This window comes from Podarcis vaucheri (assembly GCF_965113315.1).
Source record: "Podarcis vaucheri genome assembly, chromosome: 2".
NCBI lineage: Eukaryota > Metazoa > Chordata > Lepidosauria > Squamata > Lacertidae > Podarcis > Podarcis vaucheri.
In genome coordinates this window covers 130,284,820-130,302,409 of record NC_138760.1, presented here as the reverse complement: position 1 = coordinate 130,302,409, position 17,590 = coordinate 130,284,820, and the positions used below count along the sequence as shown (strand labels likewise).

The 17,590-nt window shown below is 50.4% G+C and overlaps 1 protein-coding gene across 1 annotated transcript; it reads left to right on the top strand.

The window, feature by feature from the left end:
• Window positions 1-14,486, top strand: LOC309527414 (uncharacterized protein). The gene is made up of 4 exons (XM_082214265.1): window positions 1-90; window positions 2,727-2,883; window positions 11,221-11,432; window positions 13,142-14,486. Exons 3-4 carry the CDS (start codon window positions 11,309-11,311, stop codon window positions 14,416-14,418), a joined length of 1,401 nt encoding a protein of 466 aa, XP_082070391.1. The 5' UTR covers window positions 1-90; window positions 2,727-2,883; window positions 11,221-11,308; the 3' UTR covers window positions 14,419-14,486.
• Window positions 14,487-17,590: the final 3,104 nt, after the last annotated feature.

The following is a 17,590-nucleotide window of genomic DNA, read 5'->3' as shown; positions in this document are numbered from 1 at the left end:
GAGCAAAAGCCCCTCCCTCGCCATTCCCGCCTGCAAGCGGAGGGGGGGCTGCTTCCGTCTCCCTCTCTCTCTTGCAAGAGCTGCCTGGGGGTGAGTCTCGCCTCCCTCTCCCTCCGGGTGCAATGGGGAGAAGGGGCTGCGGGGGAGGATGCCTGGGGGGGGGGGCTGGTCAGATCGTGCCTGGGGGGCGCCAAGTCGGGGGGGGCAGACATTCCCCGCCCAGCCAAGTCGGGGGGGGCGCGGGGGGGGCCAGGGCTCTGCCCCGCTCTTCTTGCTTGGCCCCGGGGGGGAGGGGGGAGGGGGGAGGGGGTCTTGGAGGGGGGAGCCTGCAGAGAGAGCCCTGGAGTCTCGATCAAGAGCGGAGGAGGAGGAGGAGGAGGAGGAGGAGGAGGAGGAGGAGGAGGAGGAGGAGGAGGAGGAAGGGTCTTCTTCCTCTTGGCCAGCAGCGCTACTGTGTCTTTTCTCCAAGCAGAAACCGCTACATTTGTAGCAGGGCGATTGGAGCGAGATCTCTTATTATTGGATCGCTTTTCTAACGTAGCTCAGCTGTTTTCGTTCTTTAATCAGTGTGGTCGTTTATACTGATGTCAGCCTCCAGGACGTACTTTGTATACCAAACTATATAGCAGACTATATCGGGTCTAGGGAACTATGCCCCACACATAACCCAGAGATGCATTTTCAATAAAAGCACACATTCTGCTCATGTAAAAACACCAGGCAGGTTTGGAGTACATTGTCAGGAGCAGGGCTAGGCAAACTGAGGCCCGGGGGCCGGATGCAGACCAGTCGCCTTCTAAATCCGGCCCAGGGACGGTCCAGGAATCAGCGTGGTTTTTCCATGAGTAGAATACAGTGGTACTTCGGGTGAAGTACTTAATTCGTTCCGGAGGTCCATTCTTAACCTGAAACTGTTCTTAACCTGAGGTACCACATTAGCTAATAATAATAATGTGGCCTCCCTCTGGTGCCGTGCCGCCAGAGCACAATTTCTGTTCTCATCCTGAAGCAAAGTTCTTAACCTGAGGTACTATTTCTGGGTTAGCGGAGTCTGTAACCTGAAGCGTATGTAACCCGAGGTACCACTGTATGTCCTTTTATTTAAAATGCATCTCTGGGTTATTTGTGGGGCATAGGGATTTGTTCATTTCTTTCTTCAAAATATAGTCCGGCTCACCACATGGTCTGAAGGACGGTGGACGGACCTACGGCTGAAAAAGGTTGCTGACCCCTGGTCTATAGCTCTCCTTCTGGAGCCAGAGAGGATAGTCACTTTCAAGGGCACCATTTAAGGTGTAGAGGTTTAGCCTGAATGCTGTTTGAGCCAAGCAGATGCCTGCAAAGTTTGATTTCTGATCTTTGGAACAACGGGTGAGGAGGAATCCACTGGCTTCACGGTTGGGAGGAGAGCATTTGTGCTGTGCATAAAGGGCATGATCATTAGGGCCCAATCTGGCATTGAGATCCCCTCCTAAAACTACAGATGCCTTTGGTTAAGCAAAATAAGGTCAGTGCTATAAATTTCCCTTTCAATCCACAAGTCTCTGATCTGAGATTTCTGCCTCATTGGGGTCACATCAGCGTAAATTACCAACAGGGCCTGGTGGCTGAATTGGATTAACACTGCCCTGGCTTATGACTTAGAAGCATAGAATAATAGAGTTGGAAGAGACCACAAGGGCCATCGAGTCCAACCCCCTGCCAAGCAGGAAACACCATCAGAGCACTCCTGACATATGGTTGTCAAGCCTCTGCTTAAAGACCTCCAAAGAAGAAGACTCCACCACACTCCTTGGCAGCAAATTCCACTGTCGAACAGCTCTTACTGTCAGGAAGTTCTTCCTAATGTTTAGGTGGAATCTTCTTTCTTGTAGTTTGGATCCATTGCTCCGTGTCCGCTTCTCTGGAGCAGCAGAAAACAACCTTTCTCCCTCCTCTATATGACATCCTTTTATATATTTGAACATGGCTATCCTATCACCCCTTAACCTCCTCTTCTCCAGGCTAAACATGCCCAGCTCCCTTAGCCGTTCCTCATAAGGCATCGTTTCCAGGCCTTTGACCATTTTGGTTGCCCTCCTCTGGACACGTTCCAGTTTGTCAGTGTCCTTCTTGAACTGTGGTGCCCAGAACTGGACACAGTACTCCAGGTGAGGTCTGACCAGAGCAGAATACAGTGGCACTATTACTTCCCTTGATCTAGATGCTATACTCCTATTGATGCAGCCCAGAATTGCATTGGCTTTTTTAGCTGCCGCGTCACACTGTTGGCTCATGTCAAGTTTGTGGTCAACCAAGACTCCTAGATCCTTTTCACATGTACTGCTCTCAAGCCAGGTGTCCCCCATCTTGTATTTGTGCCTCTCGTTTTTTTTGCCCAAGTGCAATACTTTACATTTCTCCCTGTTAAAATTCATCTTGTTTGTTTTGGCCCAGTTCTCTAATCTGTCAAGGTCATTTTGAAGTGTGATCCTGTCCTCTGGGGTGTTAGCCACCCCTCCCAGTTTGGTGTCATCTGCAAATTTGATCAGGATTTCTGCTGGAAGCAGACCACCCGGCCACATTCCAGGATAAAAGCTAGGTCACTTGATTGTCATGCAGTTGCATTATGGGTAATTTTTGCAGGAGCAAGAGCTTTGCATTGGTTTGAGATGGTTGTAACTGCGTCTCCTTCTGTGACGAGGGAGAAGGTGCTGTGCCACCATGTTCCTGCTCCTCTGTTCTAGCGAGGAGACTGGGAGAATCCGTGCAGCGTGGTCAGCAATATGTGAATTCCAGGCAAGCAGGGCTGCCATCTCTTCAGCAGGGGAGACTTCCTTTAACGTGTCCGAGGAGAGGAGAGGGGAACTGTTTCTCCTGCGAATCCGGTTCCCTCAGGGCCAGGTGGGACTTCTGAGATGGGGAAGCACATGGGCCTCTGCTTCCATGTTTGGCTTCTTCAAGTACTTGTCAGAGGTTTCTTTTGCTTGCAGGGCAGATGCTTTGGGGAATCAGCTACTTGGGGTTGTAAAGATTCCTGGTATACTACTGGTATACAAGGAATATTCAGAAGAGTCACTCTCTGCATCACTTCCACTATTATTAGTAAAGTACTAGGGCGATCCTGTTGGGATTACAAGATTCCCGATGGCTTCGCTCACAAGGTTCATAGGAACGTGCAAGCCCACTCACCACAACAAGGTGTTGATCCAGCGAGTGAGAAGTACATTTTTGCTAATTGAACCGGGGACAAATACCATCAAAACACCAGAAAATTTAAAACCAATAATAATAATAATAATAATAATAATAATAATAATAATAATTTATTATTTATACCCCGCCCATCTGGCTGGGTTTCCCCATCCACTCTGGGTGGCTTCCAACAGAATATTAAAATGCAATAATCTATTAAACATTAAAAGCTTCCCTAAACAGGGCTGCCTTCAGGTGTCTTCTAAAAGTCTGGTAGTTGTTTCTCTCTTTGACATCTGGTGGGAGAGCATTTGTCAGGGTTGCTTCCAGATCCTAGCTCACAGAGGATCACGCCAGCCAGCGATCATTAAATAAAAGTCTTTATTGAGTTACAGTCTCCATTCTCAAGCTGCTGCGCGCAACTCTACGTCTTATGCTTAGATCGGCGAAGCTCCGTCTGAGTCTCCGCCCCTTGTGCACCAACTTAATATCCTAGCCCTGCTCCACCTTTTCCGCCTGACAGTTCTCCTCTGGGTCCCTCTGCCCCCCGGGGTCTCTTCCTTCCGGGATTCTTCTGACGCTGACCCCCCGGACCCTTCTGTCTCCTTGCGCCGGGCTTTAGGACCTGGCTCCCTTTCCGGGCTGCCTACTGCGCCACTTTCCTGTGCATTTGAACTTGGCGCGCGCGCCCAACCTTCCACCTTCCGTCTAACCGTCTCCTCGCTCCCCGATGGAGGTGTGGCCACTCCTGACTCGTGCCCTCCCTCCTGTTGTGAGCTGCCAGCGCTTGATCCCTGGCGCCCTTCCTCATCCCTGCTCTCTGGCGGTGACGCTGGTCCCGATTTCCAACTGCTCCCCTCTGAGTCCCCTCTGGCTCTATCTTCCTGGGGTGTCCCCCTAGTCTCCCCCCTTGCCCTGGCCACTGGTGCTCCTTTTTGTGAATCTTCTGATTCACTGGAAAGACTCGGAGATCTCGGGTCGTCGTCATCACTCATCTTTTCTTCTGCCTCCTCCCCCTCGCTCTCTGTTTCCTCCCTTTCCCTCGCCTCTGCTCCTGAACCCCTGACATCCATCCCCCCCTCGAAGCCCCCTCTTCCCCCCTCCCCGCCTTCCGGTGCTGGAGCTGGGTGCTGCCGTGTTGAGGGAACGAATGTCGGGTACAGTTCGCTTCCCGTGGCGGGTCGCCATCTGAAGTCTTCCGGTTCTTCCTCCCTGCTCTCGTCGACGACGGTCACCTCTGCTTCCATCTCTGTGCCGCCGTGCTCGAAACCCAGGTCGTCCCCGAAAACGTCCATGTCCGTCTCTCCCTCGCTTCCTTCTGGAGGCGTTGCTCGTCCTGGACCCTCCAGCCACTTCCTGCGCCACTGCTCCTCTGGTCGATCATCCCACCAATACGAGGGTTCTGAAGCAGATCCCGAGGGCGACCCCTCCGGGGAACTGGCGTCTCGTGTTGGTTCCTCATCCGAGTCGAACCCCCGGAACGTGCTGGCTGAAAGCGTGGGCGTGAAAAGCCAGTCGTCGAAAAAGTCCGCTGGCATTGGCCTATGCGGGAAAAGGGCATGAAACTCTTCCTTGAGCAGCGGTTCGTCTAAAGCGTAGCCCGGCACCCAGCTGTTGGCACTGGCCGGGGTGCCCTCCTTGGCGAGAAGGTATTCTACCCCCTCTTCCCCCCATCTGGAGTCCAAAATCTCCGTGACTTCGTTGATGCGCACCTCCTGTGCCACTCCCCGTTGCCCGGTTCCCTCTCGGAGCGGACTCGGCGCCGTTCCTGGTTCCTGAAATCTGTGAGGTGCCTTGTAGGGAGTGAGCACCGATCTGTGGAACACCGGATGCATCCTGGAACCCTCCGGAAGCGCCAGCCTGAAAGCCACCGGGTTGACCTGCTCTTCGACTTGGTAGGGCCCCAGTTGCTTATGCCCTAGTTTCTTCTTGGCCAACGACCTGGCCGGCACTGCGTGGGCTGCTAACCAGACCCAGTCTCCCACATGGATCTCTTCGCCAACCCTTCTGTGTTTGTCTGCCTGCACCTTGTATGCGTGTTTGGCCAGCTCCAGGTGCCGCCGCAGCTGATCGTGGACCTCCTGCAACTCCGACGCGAACGCATCTGCTGTCTGCGGCTCCCCCTCCACCATTCTTTCCAGTCCCGGGAAGGTTCTGGGGTGCCTCCCGTTGTTGGCGAAGAACGGCGTGACCCCCGTGGACACGTGCTTCGTGTTGTTGTAGGCGAACTCGGCGAGCGGCAGGTAATCCACCCACGTCGCAGGCTGTTGATTCGCATAGCATCTCAGGTACTGCTGCATGATGGCATTGACCCGCTCCGCTTGCCCGTTGGTCTGCGGGTGTCTCGCTGACGCCAGGTTGATCTTGACGTTTAGGAAGCCCATCAGCTTCTGCCAGAAATTCGAGATGAACTGCCGTCCGCGGTCGGACAGAATAGACCGTGGCAGACCGTGAACTTTGAACACGTGGTCTATGAACAGTTTGGCGGTTTGTTCCGCCGTGGCCACCTTCGCACACGGGATGAAATGTGCCATCTTGGAGAACAAGTCCACCACCACCAGCACGGCCGTCTTGCTCCTCGAGCTGGGCAGATCCGTGACGAAGTCCAGGGCGACTCTCTCCCATGGTTCGACCGGAGTTTGCAGCGGTTCCAACAGTCCGGCCGGCGGTCTGTGCACTGGTTTGGCCCTCTGGCAGGTGTCGCACCTCGCCACGTAGTCCGCGACCTCCCCTCTCATTCCGGGCCACCAGAAATCCCTGGCGACTAATTCCACCGTCTTCTCCTTGCCAAAGTGCCCGGCAGTGGGCGCGTCGTGCAGCTGATGCAGTACCTTGGCGCGAAGTTCATCTCCCGGCACGTAGATGGCCCCTTTACGGATGAGCAATCCATTTCTCAGCTGGAACCCATCGGTCGCCGCCTTGCCCCTTTGCATCTCTGCCATCTTAGCTTGCGCGAAGGAGTCATTCTGCAACGCTCGTCGCACCGCCTCCAGGTCCACTGTCGCCGCAGCGCACGCCCACACTGTTGGTGCGAAGATGTGCATGGCGGCCGCTGGCGTGGCGTCCTCCAGATACTGTGGCTTACGGGAGAGCGCGTCCGCCATGATGTTGGTGTCCCCAGGGACATACTCTATTTGGAAGTCAAAGTTCGCAAAGAACTCAGCCCAACGTATCTGCCTCTGGTTCAGGAACTGTGCCGTGCGCCAGTGTTCCAAATTCTTGTGGTCCGTGCATACTTGCACCGTGTGCTTGGCGCCGATCAGGAAGTGCCTCCACGCTTTGAATGCTGCATGAATGGCCAGCAACTCCCTGTCCCAGATGGTGTAGTTCTGTTCGGACTTGCTGAGCTTCCTGGAGTAAAACGCTCCCGGCCTCCAAACCCCCTGCGGGTCCTTCTGCAGCAGGACGGCTCCGACGGCCCTGTCTGAGGCGTCTGTTTCAACCCTCATCGGCCTGCTGGGGTTGACATGAAGCAGCTGTTCTTCCGATGCGAAGAGACGCTTGAGTGCCTGAAAGGACTGCTCCGCCTGCGCTGTCCAGATGAACTTCTTTTTCTTGGAGCTGAGCGTGTCCGTGATGGCCGCTGTCTGCATAGCAAAGCCTTTGATAAACTTGCGATAGAAGTTCGCGAAGCCGACAAACCGTTGGACCTCCTTCCGGTTGCGTGGGCTTTTCCAATCCAACACCGCTCGAACCTTGGTGCTGTCCATGGCGAGCCCCTTGTCAGACAACTTGTAGCCCAGGAAATCCACCTCCGTCACGTCGAATTGGCACTTCTCAAGCTTGGCGTACAGCCTATGTTGCTGCAGCCTGCTCAGCACTTCCCTGACGTGTCTGTCATGCTCCTGCTGCGATTCCGAAAAGATCAGGATGTCATCCAAGAAACAGACGCACGTCTTGTAGAGGAGCCCCGCCAACACGTGATGCATGAAAGCTTGAAAAACGTGGGAGCCATTTTGTAATCCAAAAGGCATAACTCTATATTCGTAGGTGCCCAGGGGCGTGAACATGGCTGTCTTCCACTCATCTCCTTCCCGCATGCGAATGAGGTTGTACGCCCCTCGCAGGTCCAACTTGGTGAAGACGCTGCCCTCGCGCACTTTTGCGAGGAGGTCATCGATTCGGGGCATGGGGAAGTCCGATGGCTTGGTCACACTGTTCAAAATGCGGTAGTCCACCACGAGTCTTTTTTGGGGCGTGTCTCGCTTCTTAACAAAGAATACCGCACTGCCCCCCGCTGCCCTGGACTCTCGGATGAAACCGCGCTCCAAATTATGATCTATGAACTCTTTGAGTTCCTGCAGTTCGTCCTCAGACATGGAATACAGCTTCCCTTTGGGCAGCGCCGCCCCCGGCAGCAGGTCAATCTTGCAGTCATATGGTCTGTGGGGGGGGGTAGCCTGTCTGCCTCCTTCTCGCAGAAAACCTCCAAAAATTCTGCGTACTTGTGGGGAATCGCTTGCAGCGTGCCTAGCAGCAGCTGTGACTCCTCTTGCTCCCCTTCCTGCCGGGGCATGATGCAGTGTTCAGCACAAAAGGAAGAGCCGAAGGTCAGCTGCCTCTGGTACCAAGCCAGCGCCGGGCTGTGCTTGTCCAGCCAACTCATGCCCAATACAATAGGCGTGTCCGACAGTTGAGTGACGTTGAAGCTGATGATTTCTCTGTGATTTCCAAGCCGCAGCACCATAGGTGGCGTCTGCTTCACCACTTGCCCCCCTAGCAGCTCCCTGCCATCCACCGTGACAACCTGCAGGGGCAGCGTGGCAGGCAGCAACTGTATAGCGTGCCGGTCGACAAAGTCCTGCCCTATGAAGTCTGCATTGCTTCCCGAGTCGACGGTGATTGGCACGTCCATGGTGATTCCATTGGGTAGCTGGAGCGATGCGGTGAGCCTCACTACTGGCTTGGGCGGGAGGGGGTCCATGGGCGGTAAACTCTCTGGGGACTGCTTCACTGACACGTCTGGCTGGGCCCCAGTGCCTCTTCCTCCAGCCAGACATCGTCGTTTCCCTGCTGTGGTTCTCCGTGCTGCGTTGCTGCAGTCACCATTGCCGAAGCTGCAGTGTGCTTGTGGAGCCTCCGGGGACACTCTTTCGCCATATGCCCTGGATCCTCGCAGATATAACACTTCCTGTTCCCTCTAGGAGGCTTCGCTTTCACTGCTGCCGGTGCTAGGGCTCTGGCTGCTGACTGAGCCCTTGCACTCCCAACCTCCATCGGTTCCACCCCTCCCCCTGTTGGAGGCGTGGATTGCGCACGCGCTGCTTCTCTGGGAAGGAAGGAGGAGCCCCTGGCTGGTTCGCGCCCGCTGCGCCCTTCTTCCCTGCTCCACGGACGTTCTTCCAGCCGCACTCCCACCGCCAGCGCCCTCTGAACGACCTCCTGCGTGGTCCGGGGTCTCTCCCCCCTCGCAATCTCATCTTTAACCGAGCTGTGCAAGCCCTCCCAAAAAAGGTCTCTGACAGGAGCCGAATCTCTGTCCCATTCCAGGACACTGACCAAAGCGAAAAAGCGGGCATGGTACTGCCTCACGCTGGCTCTCCCTTGTCTTAGTCCATGCACCTCCTTCCGGGCAAGATCCACGTCAATGCTGGATAAAAAACACCCATCCATCGCTTTAATAAAGGCGTCCGCATTTTGGAGCGCAGGATCCTTATCTCTCCACAAATTGCGCAGCCATGCTTTTGCGTCTCCATGCAAATGGGACATGATGAACCCCACTTTCTCTTGTTCATCTCTAAAGTCTTTGTGCAGTAGTTGCAGTGCACACATTACGTCTGCTCTAAAGTTGGGGTACTGTTGCAAATTCCCATCGAAGTGAGAGACCAGACCGCCTGTGCGTCTCCCCAACCCAATCCCCTCTGATTTGGGTGTCTGTTGCCCTTGCTTCGTAAGCACGTCCAACCTGACCTGGAGATCCCTGTAGGCGGCAGCTGCGTCCTCCTCTCTCTTCCTGGATGCCAGCGCCTCGGCATTCAGTCGTGACACTGCTTCTCTCACTTCCGCTATTTGCTGTTCGGCCGTCATAGCGTCTGCCGTTCGTGAGCTCTCTAGTAGGCACCCGCTTTCTCTCCTCTCCGCGAGGCCGTGGATGCCCACAATTTGATGAGACGGAGCTTACTGTCAGGGTTGCTTCCAGATCCTAGCTCACAGAGGATCACGCCAGCCAGCGATCATTAAATAAAAGTCTTTATTGAGTTACAGTCTCCATTCTCAAGCTGCTGCGCGCAACTCTACGTCTTATGCTTAGATCGGCGAAGCTCCGTCTGAGTCTCCGCCCCTTGTGCACCAACTTAATATCCTAGCCCTGCTCCACCTTTTCCGCCTGACAGTTCTCCTCTGGGTCCCTCTGCCCCCCGGGGTCTCTTCCTTCCGGGATTCTTCTGACGCTGACCCCCGGACCCTTCTGTCTCCTTGCGCCGGGCTTTAGGACCTGGCTCCCTTTCCGGGCTGCCTACTGCGCCACTTTCTTGTGCATTTGAACTTGGCGCGCGCGCCCAACCTTCCACCTTCCGTCTAACCGTCTCCTCGCTCCCCGATGGAGGTGTGGCCACTCCTGACTCGTGCCCTCCCTCCTGTTGTGAGCTGCCAGCGCTTGATCCCTGGCGCCCTTCCTCATCCCTGCTCTCTGGCGGTGACGCTGGTCCCGATTTCCAACTGCTCCCCTCTGAGTCCCCTCTGGCTCTATCTTCCTGGGGTGTCCCCCTAGTCTCCCCCCTTGCCCTGGCCACTGGTGCTCCTTTTTGTGAATCTTCTGATTCACTGGAAAGACTCGGAGATCTCGGGTCGTCGTCATCACTCATCTTTTCTTCTGCCTCCTCCCCCTCGCTCTCTGTTTCCTCCCTTTCCCTCGCCTCTGCTCCTGAACCCCTGACAGCATTCCACAGGGCAGGAGCCACTACTGAGAAGGCCCTATGCCTGGTTCCCTGTAACTTGGCTTCTCACAGGGAGGGAACTGCCAGAAGGCCCTCGACACTGGACCTCAGTGTCTGGGCAGAACGATGGGGGTGGAGACGCTCCTTCAGGTATGCTGGGCCGAGGCCGTTTAGGGCTTTAAAAGTCAGCATCGACACTTTGAATTGTGCTTGGAAACGTACTGCGAGCCAGTGTAGGTCTTTCAAGACAGGTGTTATGTGGTCTCGGTGGCCTAACTTCCAAATCTAACTTCCAAAGCCAGTCCGTCATTCATATATTATGTCCCACATCCTTCGCCCATTTTATCATAACGCATTTGACCTGGTCCTCTTTGGTGTCCCATTCCAAAAGCAGATCGTTCATTTTTGACAGCTGTTTTATACTACCTTCTACTATTTCTCTCTGAAATCTTGACATTTGATAACTAAATGGTTTCTTTTCATGATTTTTAAAAGTTTCATTTAGTTGTAAATAGTGTAACCAGTCTATTACATTTTCTCTTACTTCTTCAAAGTCCTTTAATTTTAATTGGTTGTCAGTTTCAGTTAACAGCTCTTTATGACTATGAAAACTTTTATGAACTTTTGCCTTATGATACCAAAGATAAGCATGCCTGGTGTTGCAGTATTCAGGTTTGGGGACAAGATGGTGACTTGTTTTTGCCCCAAGTTCTTTCCATAAGCCCCACTGAGTTCAATGGGATCTATTCTCAGGTCTCTACTTTGCAGACCATGCCAGTCTTACGAAGAGGGGAGAGGAGTAAACAGAGGAAATTGGAACCACTGGAAATGTTTATAAATGGGGTTTCTTTTGGGAAGGGGCTGCCCCATTTGTGCTTTTCCAGGGGCAGGAGAATCCAGTGAGAGCCAGTGTGGCGCAGGGGTTAAAAGCGGTAGACTCGTAATCTGGTGAACCGGGTTCGCATCTCCGCTCCACCACATGCAGCTGCTAGGTGACCTTGGGCTAGTCACACATCTCTGAAGTATCTCAGCCCCACTCACCTCACAGAGTGTTTGTTGTGGAGGAGGAAGGGAAAGGAGAATGTTAGCCGCTTTGAGACTCCTTCGGGTAGTGATAAAGCGGGATATCAAATCCAAACGCTTCATCTTCTTCTCTTCTTCTTCCCTGCAGGGCCTTTGAGGCTCCCTTTGCTTCTTCCTATTACCCAGGACCTTGCAGCTTGTTTTGGCTCCTTGACTCTTCAGGAAGAATTAAAGAGATGGATCCTGCAAAGCTAGCGGGGATGGAAGGGGGAAGATGGACGGTTGACCTGGTCAGGTTGTCTCCTGCATCCCTCCTCACAGCCTCTGAGCGTTCCTCTCTAGGGCTCTCAGAGAGATCTGGTGAGTTCCAGGGGTGGGGAGATGGGGACATGGAAGGATGGAGCCAGAGAAGTATTGGGGCTTGCTCACCCTGGGGGTGGGGGGAGGCAGACAGGCAGGCGGAGATTGAGAAGGTGAGCACCTTTCTGGGCTCCACCACCTGCCTGCCTGCACCTTTGTCATCTGCAGGGAATTTGAGCTAGGAATACATCACAGCTCCCCGGCCACCATGATGTATTGGCAGCTCAAAATGTCTAATACCAGTGCCGTGACCTGAATGCCCTACCAATGTCAAAAAACTTACTGCTCCATCACACAGCAGTAGAAGCAACGAACTCTGCATGAAGAAGTCAAGGAGGAGAATCGTGGGATCCTGGACGCTCTTGGTAAAGCTCCCCGTTGGATCATAAGATCAGTTTTGAAATTCCATACATACATTCCTCCCCCCCAGGAGATCCTACAATATAGCTCCCTTTCTGTTCTTCAGACATAGAATATTCTGCCAGCTTTAACTTTCCAATGATAGTTACAATTCTGTCACATGACTCTGGCAATCTTTCTTTTCTTCATGTCTTAGACCAAAAAGTTTCTCATAAAATTGCGATGAAATCTTCTAAATTTATAAACTTTCCCTAAATTGTGTAGAATTTCTCTGGCAGTAAGACATCTGCCTCAATACATTGTATCATTTCAAATCTGTATAACACTGTTCTCATTCTCCTATTCCACTGTGTAAAACTTCCTATGTGCAGCCTAAAAATTTCTTTCTACTTTTCAATCTGCCTTTAAAGAATGTTTCTGAGAGGATACTAAGAGTACACTAGCAAAGAGGTCAAAATGCTAATGTCAGTTTCTGAGGTAAAACATGTCACTTTACAACTCTGCACCTGTCTTTCTGGATTATTCATGGTTTTCTGGATTTTGTGGGCCCCAAACCCATTTTCTGTGGTATTTATATGTGTGGAGGTTGCCCTGGGTTGCTTGACCCTTGAAAAACATAGCTTTTTTTATTCTAGAAAAGACACCACAGGATTCTCTGTTTAGAGTTTATACAGGACACATTACATTACTTGATATACTAAAACACGTTTGCATGTGCTTATATCTAATATATCTATATCTATTATGTATTGATTTTGATTATTTCTACATTTATTCCATTTTTTATTCAAGACAATAAGCTCAGAAATCCAAAATAATTCAACATCAAATAATGCTGCTACATTAGGTATGAAGAGGGAATTACAAGTGCTTCTATCTATATGAGACTTTACAGACTTTTTCTGAGGCACATAGCAGCATAAAACAGGCAGCAGGTGCTCTCACAGAAAACCTCTCTCTCACTCGACAGTTGAGACCAGATCTAACTGAAAAAACGGCCTTCTGGAGTGACAGTCACCCTTTCCATAGCACCTTGGAGGCAACATTCACACACAGAGTTGTTAGGGAAGTTGAGGTAATTTCTGTCCGGTTTGGGTTTCTGTTTTAGCCTCTGCCCGTTTTTTAAAGAGAAGACCAATGTTAGAGTTGGAGTGGATTTCATGATTGTGGCAACAAAAATCCGTCCTAGAAAAGAGGTCGACAAATGCTGGTCGACAAAGGCCACAGCCTCTGTAGAAAGACCTCACATCTTCTGTTCTTCCTCTTTGACAAATTTTCATTAGCATTCTTCAATAATTGGGGGCTCCGTTTCTTCCTGAGGATCTAATTAGTTTCTGTCTTTGTTGTAGGTGGTGATGAATTGGAAATGAAGAATGGGGGAGACCATGACAAAATCCACACAGTGGAGAAGCCAAATCAAAATTGGGAGTATGGAGAGAGCTCCAGTCAGAGTTCCCGTTCCCACCAAAGAACTCAAAGCGGGAAGAAAGGCTATCAGTGCTCAGAATGTGGGAAGAGCTTCAGTCAGAAGGGCAGTCTTACTTCACATCAAAGAATTCATACTGGAGAGAAACCCTATCAGTGCCTGGAATGTGGAAAGAGGTTTCGTCAGAGTGGGGATCTCACTTCCCACAAAAGAATACATACAGGAGAGAAACCTTACCAGTGCTTGGAATGTGGAAAGAGCTTCAGTCAGAGCACCCATCTCACTTCCCACCAAAGAATTCATACAGGAGAGAAACCCTATCAGTGCTCGGAATGTGGAAAGAGCTTCAGTCGGAAGGACAGTCTCACTTCCCACCAAAGAATTCATACAGAGGAGAAACCCTATCAGTGCTTGGAATGTGGAAAGAGCTTCAGTTGGAAGGACAGTCTCACTTCCCACCAAAGAATTCATACAGGGGAAAAACCCTTTCAGTGCTTTGAATGTGGAGAGAGCTTCAGTCACAGTTACAGTCTCACTTCCCACCAAAGAATTCATACAGGAGAGAAACCCTATCAGTGCTTTGAATGTGGAAAGAGCTTCAGTTGGAAAGACAGTCTCACTTCCCACCAAAGAATTCATACAGGGGAGAAACCCTATCAGTGCTTGGAATGTGGAAAGAGCTTCAGTTGGAAAGACAGTCTCACTTCCCACCAAAGAATTCATACAGGGGAGAAACCCTTTCAGTGCTTGGAATGTGGAGAGAACTTCAGTCACAGTTACAGTCTCACTTCCCATCAAAGAATTCATACAGAGGAGAAACCCTATCAGTGCTTGGAATGTGGGAAGAGCTTCAGTCGGAAGAACAGTCTCACTTCACATCAAAGAATTCATACAGGGGAGAAACCCTATCAGTGCTTTGAATGTGGAAAGAGCTTCAGTAAGAGCGCCCATCTCACTTCCCATCACACAATTCATACAGGGGAGAAACCCTATCAGTGCTCGGAATGTGGAAAGAGCTTCAGTCAGAGCACCCATCTCACTTCCCATCAAAGAATCCATACAGGGGAGAAACCCTATCACTGCTTGGAGTGTGGGAAGAGCTTCAGAAAGAGGGCAGGTCTCATCCGCCATCAAAGAATTCATACAGTGGCACCTCAGGTTAAAAACATAATTCGTTCTGGAGGTCCATTCTTAACCTGAAACTGTTCTTAAGCTAAAGCACCACTTCAGCTAATGGGGCTTCCTGCTGCTGCCTCATGATTTCTGTTCTCACTCTGAAGCAAAGTTCTTAACCCGAGATACTATTTCTGGGTTAGTGGAGTCTGTAACCTGAAGTGTGTGTAACTTGAGGAACCACTGTACAGGGCATGAAGTGTATAAGAAATGTGGAAAGATTTTCTCTTCCAAGAGGCGTCTAGCTTCCCATGAAGAAATTCATGTGATTGAGCTGGTGGTTGCTGAACAACTCCAGGCATGCCTGGAGGATGGGGACCATTTGGATCCCTTCCAATCGGGAATCAGGCCTCATACTGGGACTGAAACTGTCTTGGTTGTGCTGGTCCATGATCTCCGGCGCACTAAGGACAAAGGTGAAAGCTGTTTCCTGCTTCTGCCAGAGCTCTCAGTGGCCTTTGATACAATTGACCACGACATCATTCTGGACCGTCTAGAGGAGCTGGGAGCTGAGGGTTATACAGTGGTTCCCCTCCTTCCTCCTGGGCCATGTTCAGAAAGTGGTGGTGGGGGATTAGTGTACAGACCCCTGGGCTCTCACTTGTGGGGTGCCTCAGGGTTCCATCCTCTCCCCCATGCTTTTTAACATGTACATGAAGCTGCTGGGAGAGATCATCAGGGGGTTTGGGCTGGGTGTTCATCAGTATGCGGATGATACCCAGCTCTAACTCTTTTAAATCAGAACCAGTGAAAGCGGTGAAGGTCCTGTGTGAGTGTCTGAAGGCGGTTGGAGGATGGATGGCAGGTGACTGATTGAGGTTGAATCATGACAAGGCAGAAGTGCTGTTCTTGGGTGACGGGGCGGGCTGGTGTTGAGGACTCACTTAGACCACTGCAACACATTCTATGTGGGGCTACCTTTGAAGGTGACCTGGAAAGTACAACAGAATGTGGTTGCTAGACTGGTGACTGGGAGTAGCTGCCGAGACCACATAACACCGGTCCTAAAAGAAGTACATTGGCTCCCAGTACGTTTCTGGCCACAATTCAAAGTGTTGGGCTTCACCTTTAAAGCCCTTAACAGCCTTGGCCCAGTATACCAGAAGGAGTGTCTCCACCCCCATCCTTCTGTCTGCACACTGAGGTCCAACTCCCAGGGTCTTATGCTGTCTCCCTCACTGCAGGAAGTGAAGATACAGGGCCTTCTCGGTAGTGGCATCCGCCCTGTGGAATGCCTTCCTACCAGATGTCAAAGAAATAAACAACTGTCTGACTTTGAGAAGACATCTCAAGGGAGCCCTGTTTAGAGAAGCTTTTAATATCTGATGAATTATTGTATTTTAATATTTTGCTGGAAGTCACCCAGAGTGGTTGGAGAAACCCAGCCAGACGGACGGTGTATAAATAAATTATTGTTATTGTTTTAACGACTTTCCCATGCAATATGGGAATCCACATCCATCTGAAGTTCAGGAGCAGTTGGACAATCCCCAGATTCTGGGCATCTACATTTGGGGCCATCTGGTAGAAAAAGGGGAACTGGGTTTTTTCATGAAGAGTCGGAACAGTGTATCCACAACTTGTCCAGGAAGCAAAGGAAGAGGTGAGTGCTTTGTTGTAGTTCCAGGACAAATCTCAGACAGTTGACCAACTACAGTCCCACACACATGCACACAAAGGACAAGACAAAATGCTGACCGTGTGGAATGGAAGGAGGTCTTCCAGGAATGCCTCCAAACTCTCAGTATTTTGTTGAAAAAGGAACACGGCAAGGGTGCCCTCTCTCCCCCCTATTATTTATTTCGGTCCTGGAGGTGCTTTTGAATATGATCAGGAAGGACCGGCAGGTACAAGGAGTACAGGTCGGAGCGAAACAATACAAGCTGAAAGCTTTCGCAGATGACTTGGTTTTAACGTTACAGGAGCCAGAATCTAGTACAAAAAGAGTTTTAGAACTGATTCAGGAGTTTGGTCGGGTGGCGGGTTTTAAGTTGAATAAACAAAAAACTAAGGTATTGGGGAAAAACTTGACATCTTCAGAAACAGATGGGTTTCAGAGGGAAACAGAGTTAAATGTGGTCAAAAAAGTGAAATACCTGGGGGTTAACTTGTCTTCCAAAAATTTGAATTTATTCAAAGATAACTATGAAAAATGCTGGTCTGAAGTTAAAAAAGATCTAGAAATTTGGTCAAGACTGAAACTTTCCTTGTTGGGCCGAATAGCAGCTATAAAAATGAACGTTTTGCCAAAGATGTTGTTTTTGTTTCAAACCTTACAGATCGTGGACAGAGTGGAATGTTTTGGAAAGTGGCAGAAGGATATCTCAAAGTTTGTTTGGCAGGGCAAAAAGCCCCGAATAAAGTTTAAAATACTAACTGATGCAAAAGAAAGAGGGGGGTTTGCCCTGCCAGACTTAAGGTTATATTATGAAGCTGCAACCTTCTGCTGGATGAAAGATTGGTTGTTACTAGAGAACACTGATGTCCTAGATCTGGAAGGGTTCAACAATTCCCTAGGATGGCACGCATATTTGTGGTACAGCAAGGTAAAAACACACAAAATGTTCAAAAACCATATTGTCAGAAAAGCAATATTTATAGTCTGGACAAAATATAAAGACTTGTTAGAAAGTAAGACCCCGAGGTGGTTATCACCAGTGGAGGCCAAGGCTCGGAAAAAACCCAATATGGAGGCCGGCTGGCTGACATATGGGGAAATAATAGAAAAAATTGGAGACAATTGGAGGTTACAGAGTTATGAAAGACTAAAGGACAAGGTGCAAGATTGGTTTCATTATGCCCAAATTCATGAGGTGTTTAAGATGGATAAAAAAACAGGCTTCCAGGTGGAAAAATCGAAACTAGAGACAGAATTGTTAGAACCAAAGACTAAGTTATTATCAAGAATGTATAACTTGCTGCTTAAATGGAATACTCAGGATGAGACAGTTAAATCAGCCATGATAAAGTGGGCTCAAGACATTGGGTACAACATCATGTTTAAAGACTGGGAAAGGTTATGGACCACTGGTATGAAATTTACGGCATGTAATGCCTTGAAAGAAAACATTATGAAAATGATATATAGGTGGTACATGACCCCAGTCAAGCTGGCAAAAATATATCACTTGACTGACAATAGATGTTGGAAATGTAAGGAGGCTGAAGGGACATTCTTTCACCTATGGTGGACTTGCCC

What these genes read in the sequence shown, in the direction of transcription:
- LOC309527414 (XM_082214265.1), top strand. Translation starts at nt 11,309, where the DNA reads ATGGATCCTGCAAAGCTAGCGGGGATGGAAGGGGGAAGATGGACGGTT. An exon ending in AGGGCTCTCAGAGAGATCTG is followed by an intron (nt 11,433 to 13,141) that starts GTGAGTTCCAGG and finishes TCTTTGTTGTAG; the next exon opens with GTGGTGATGAATTGGAAATG.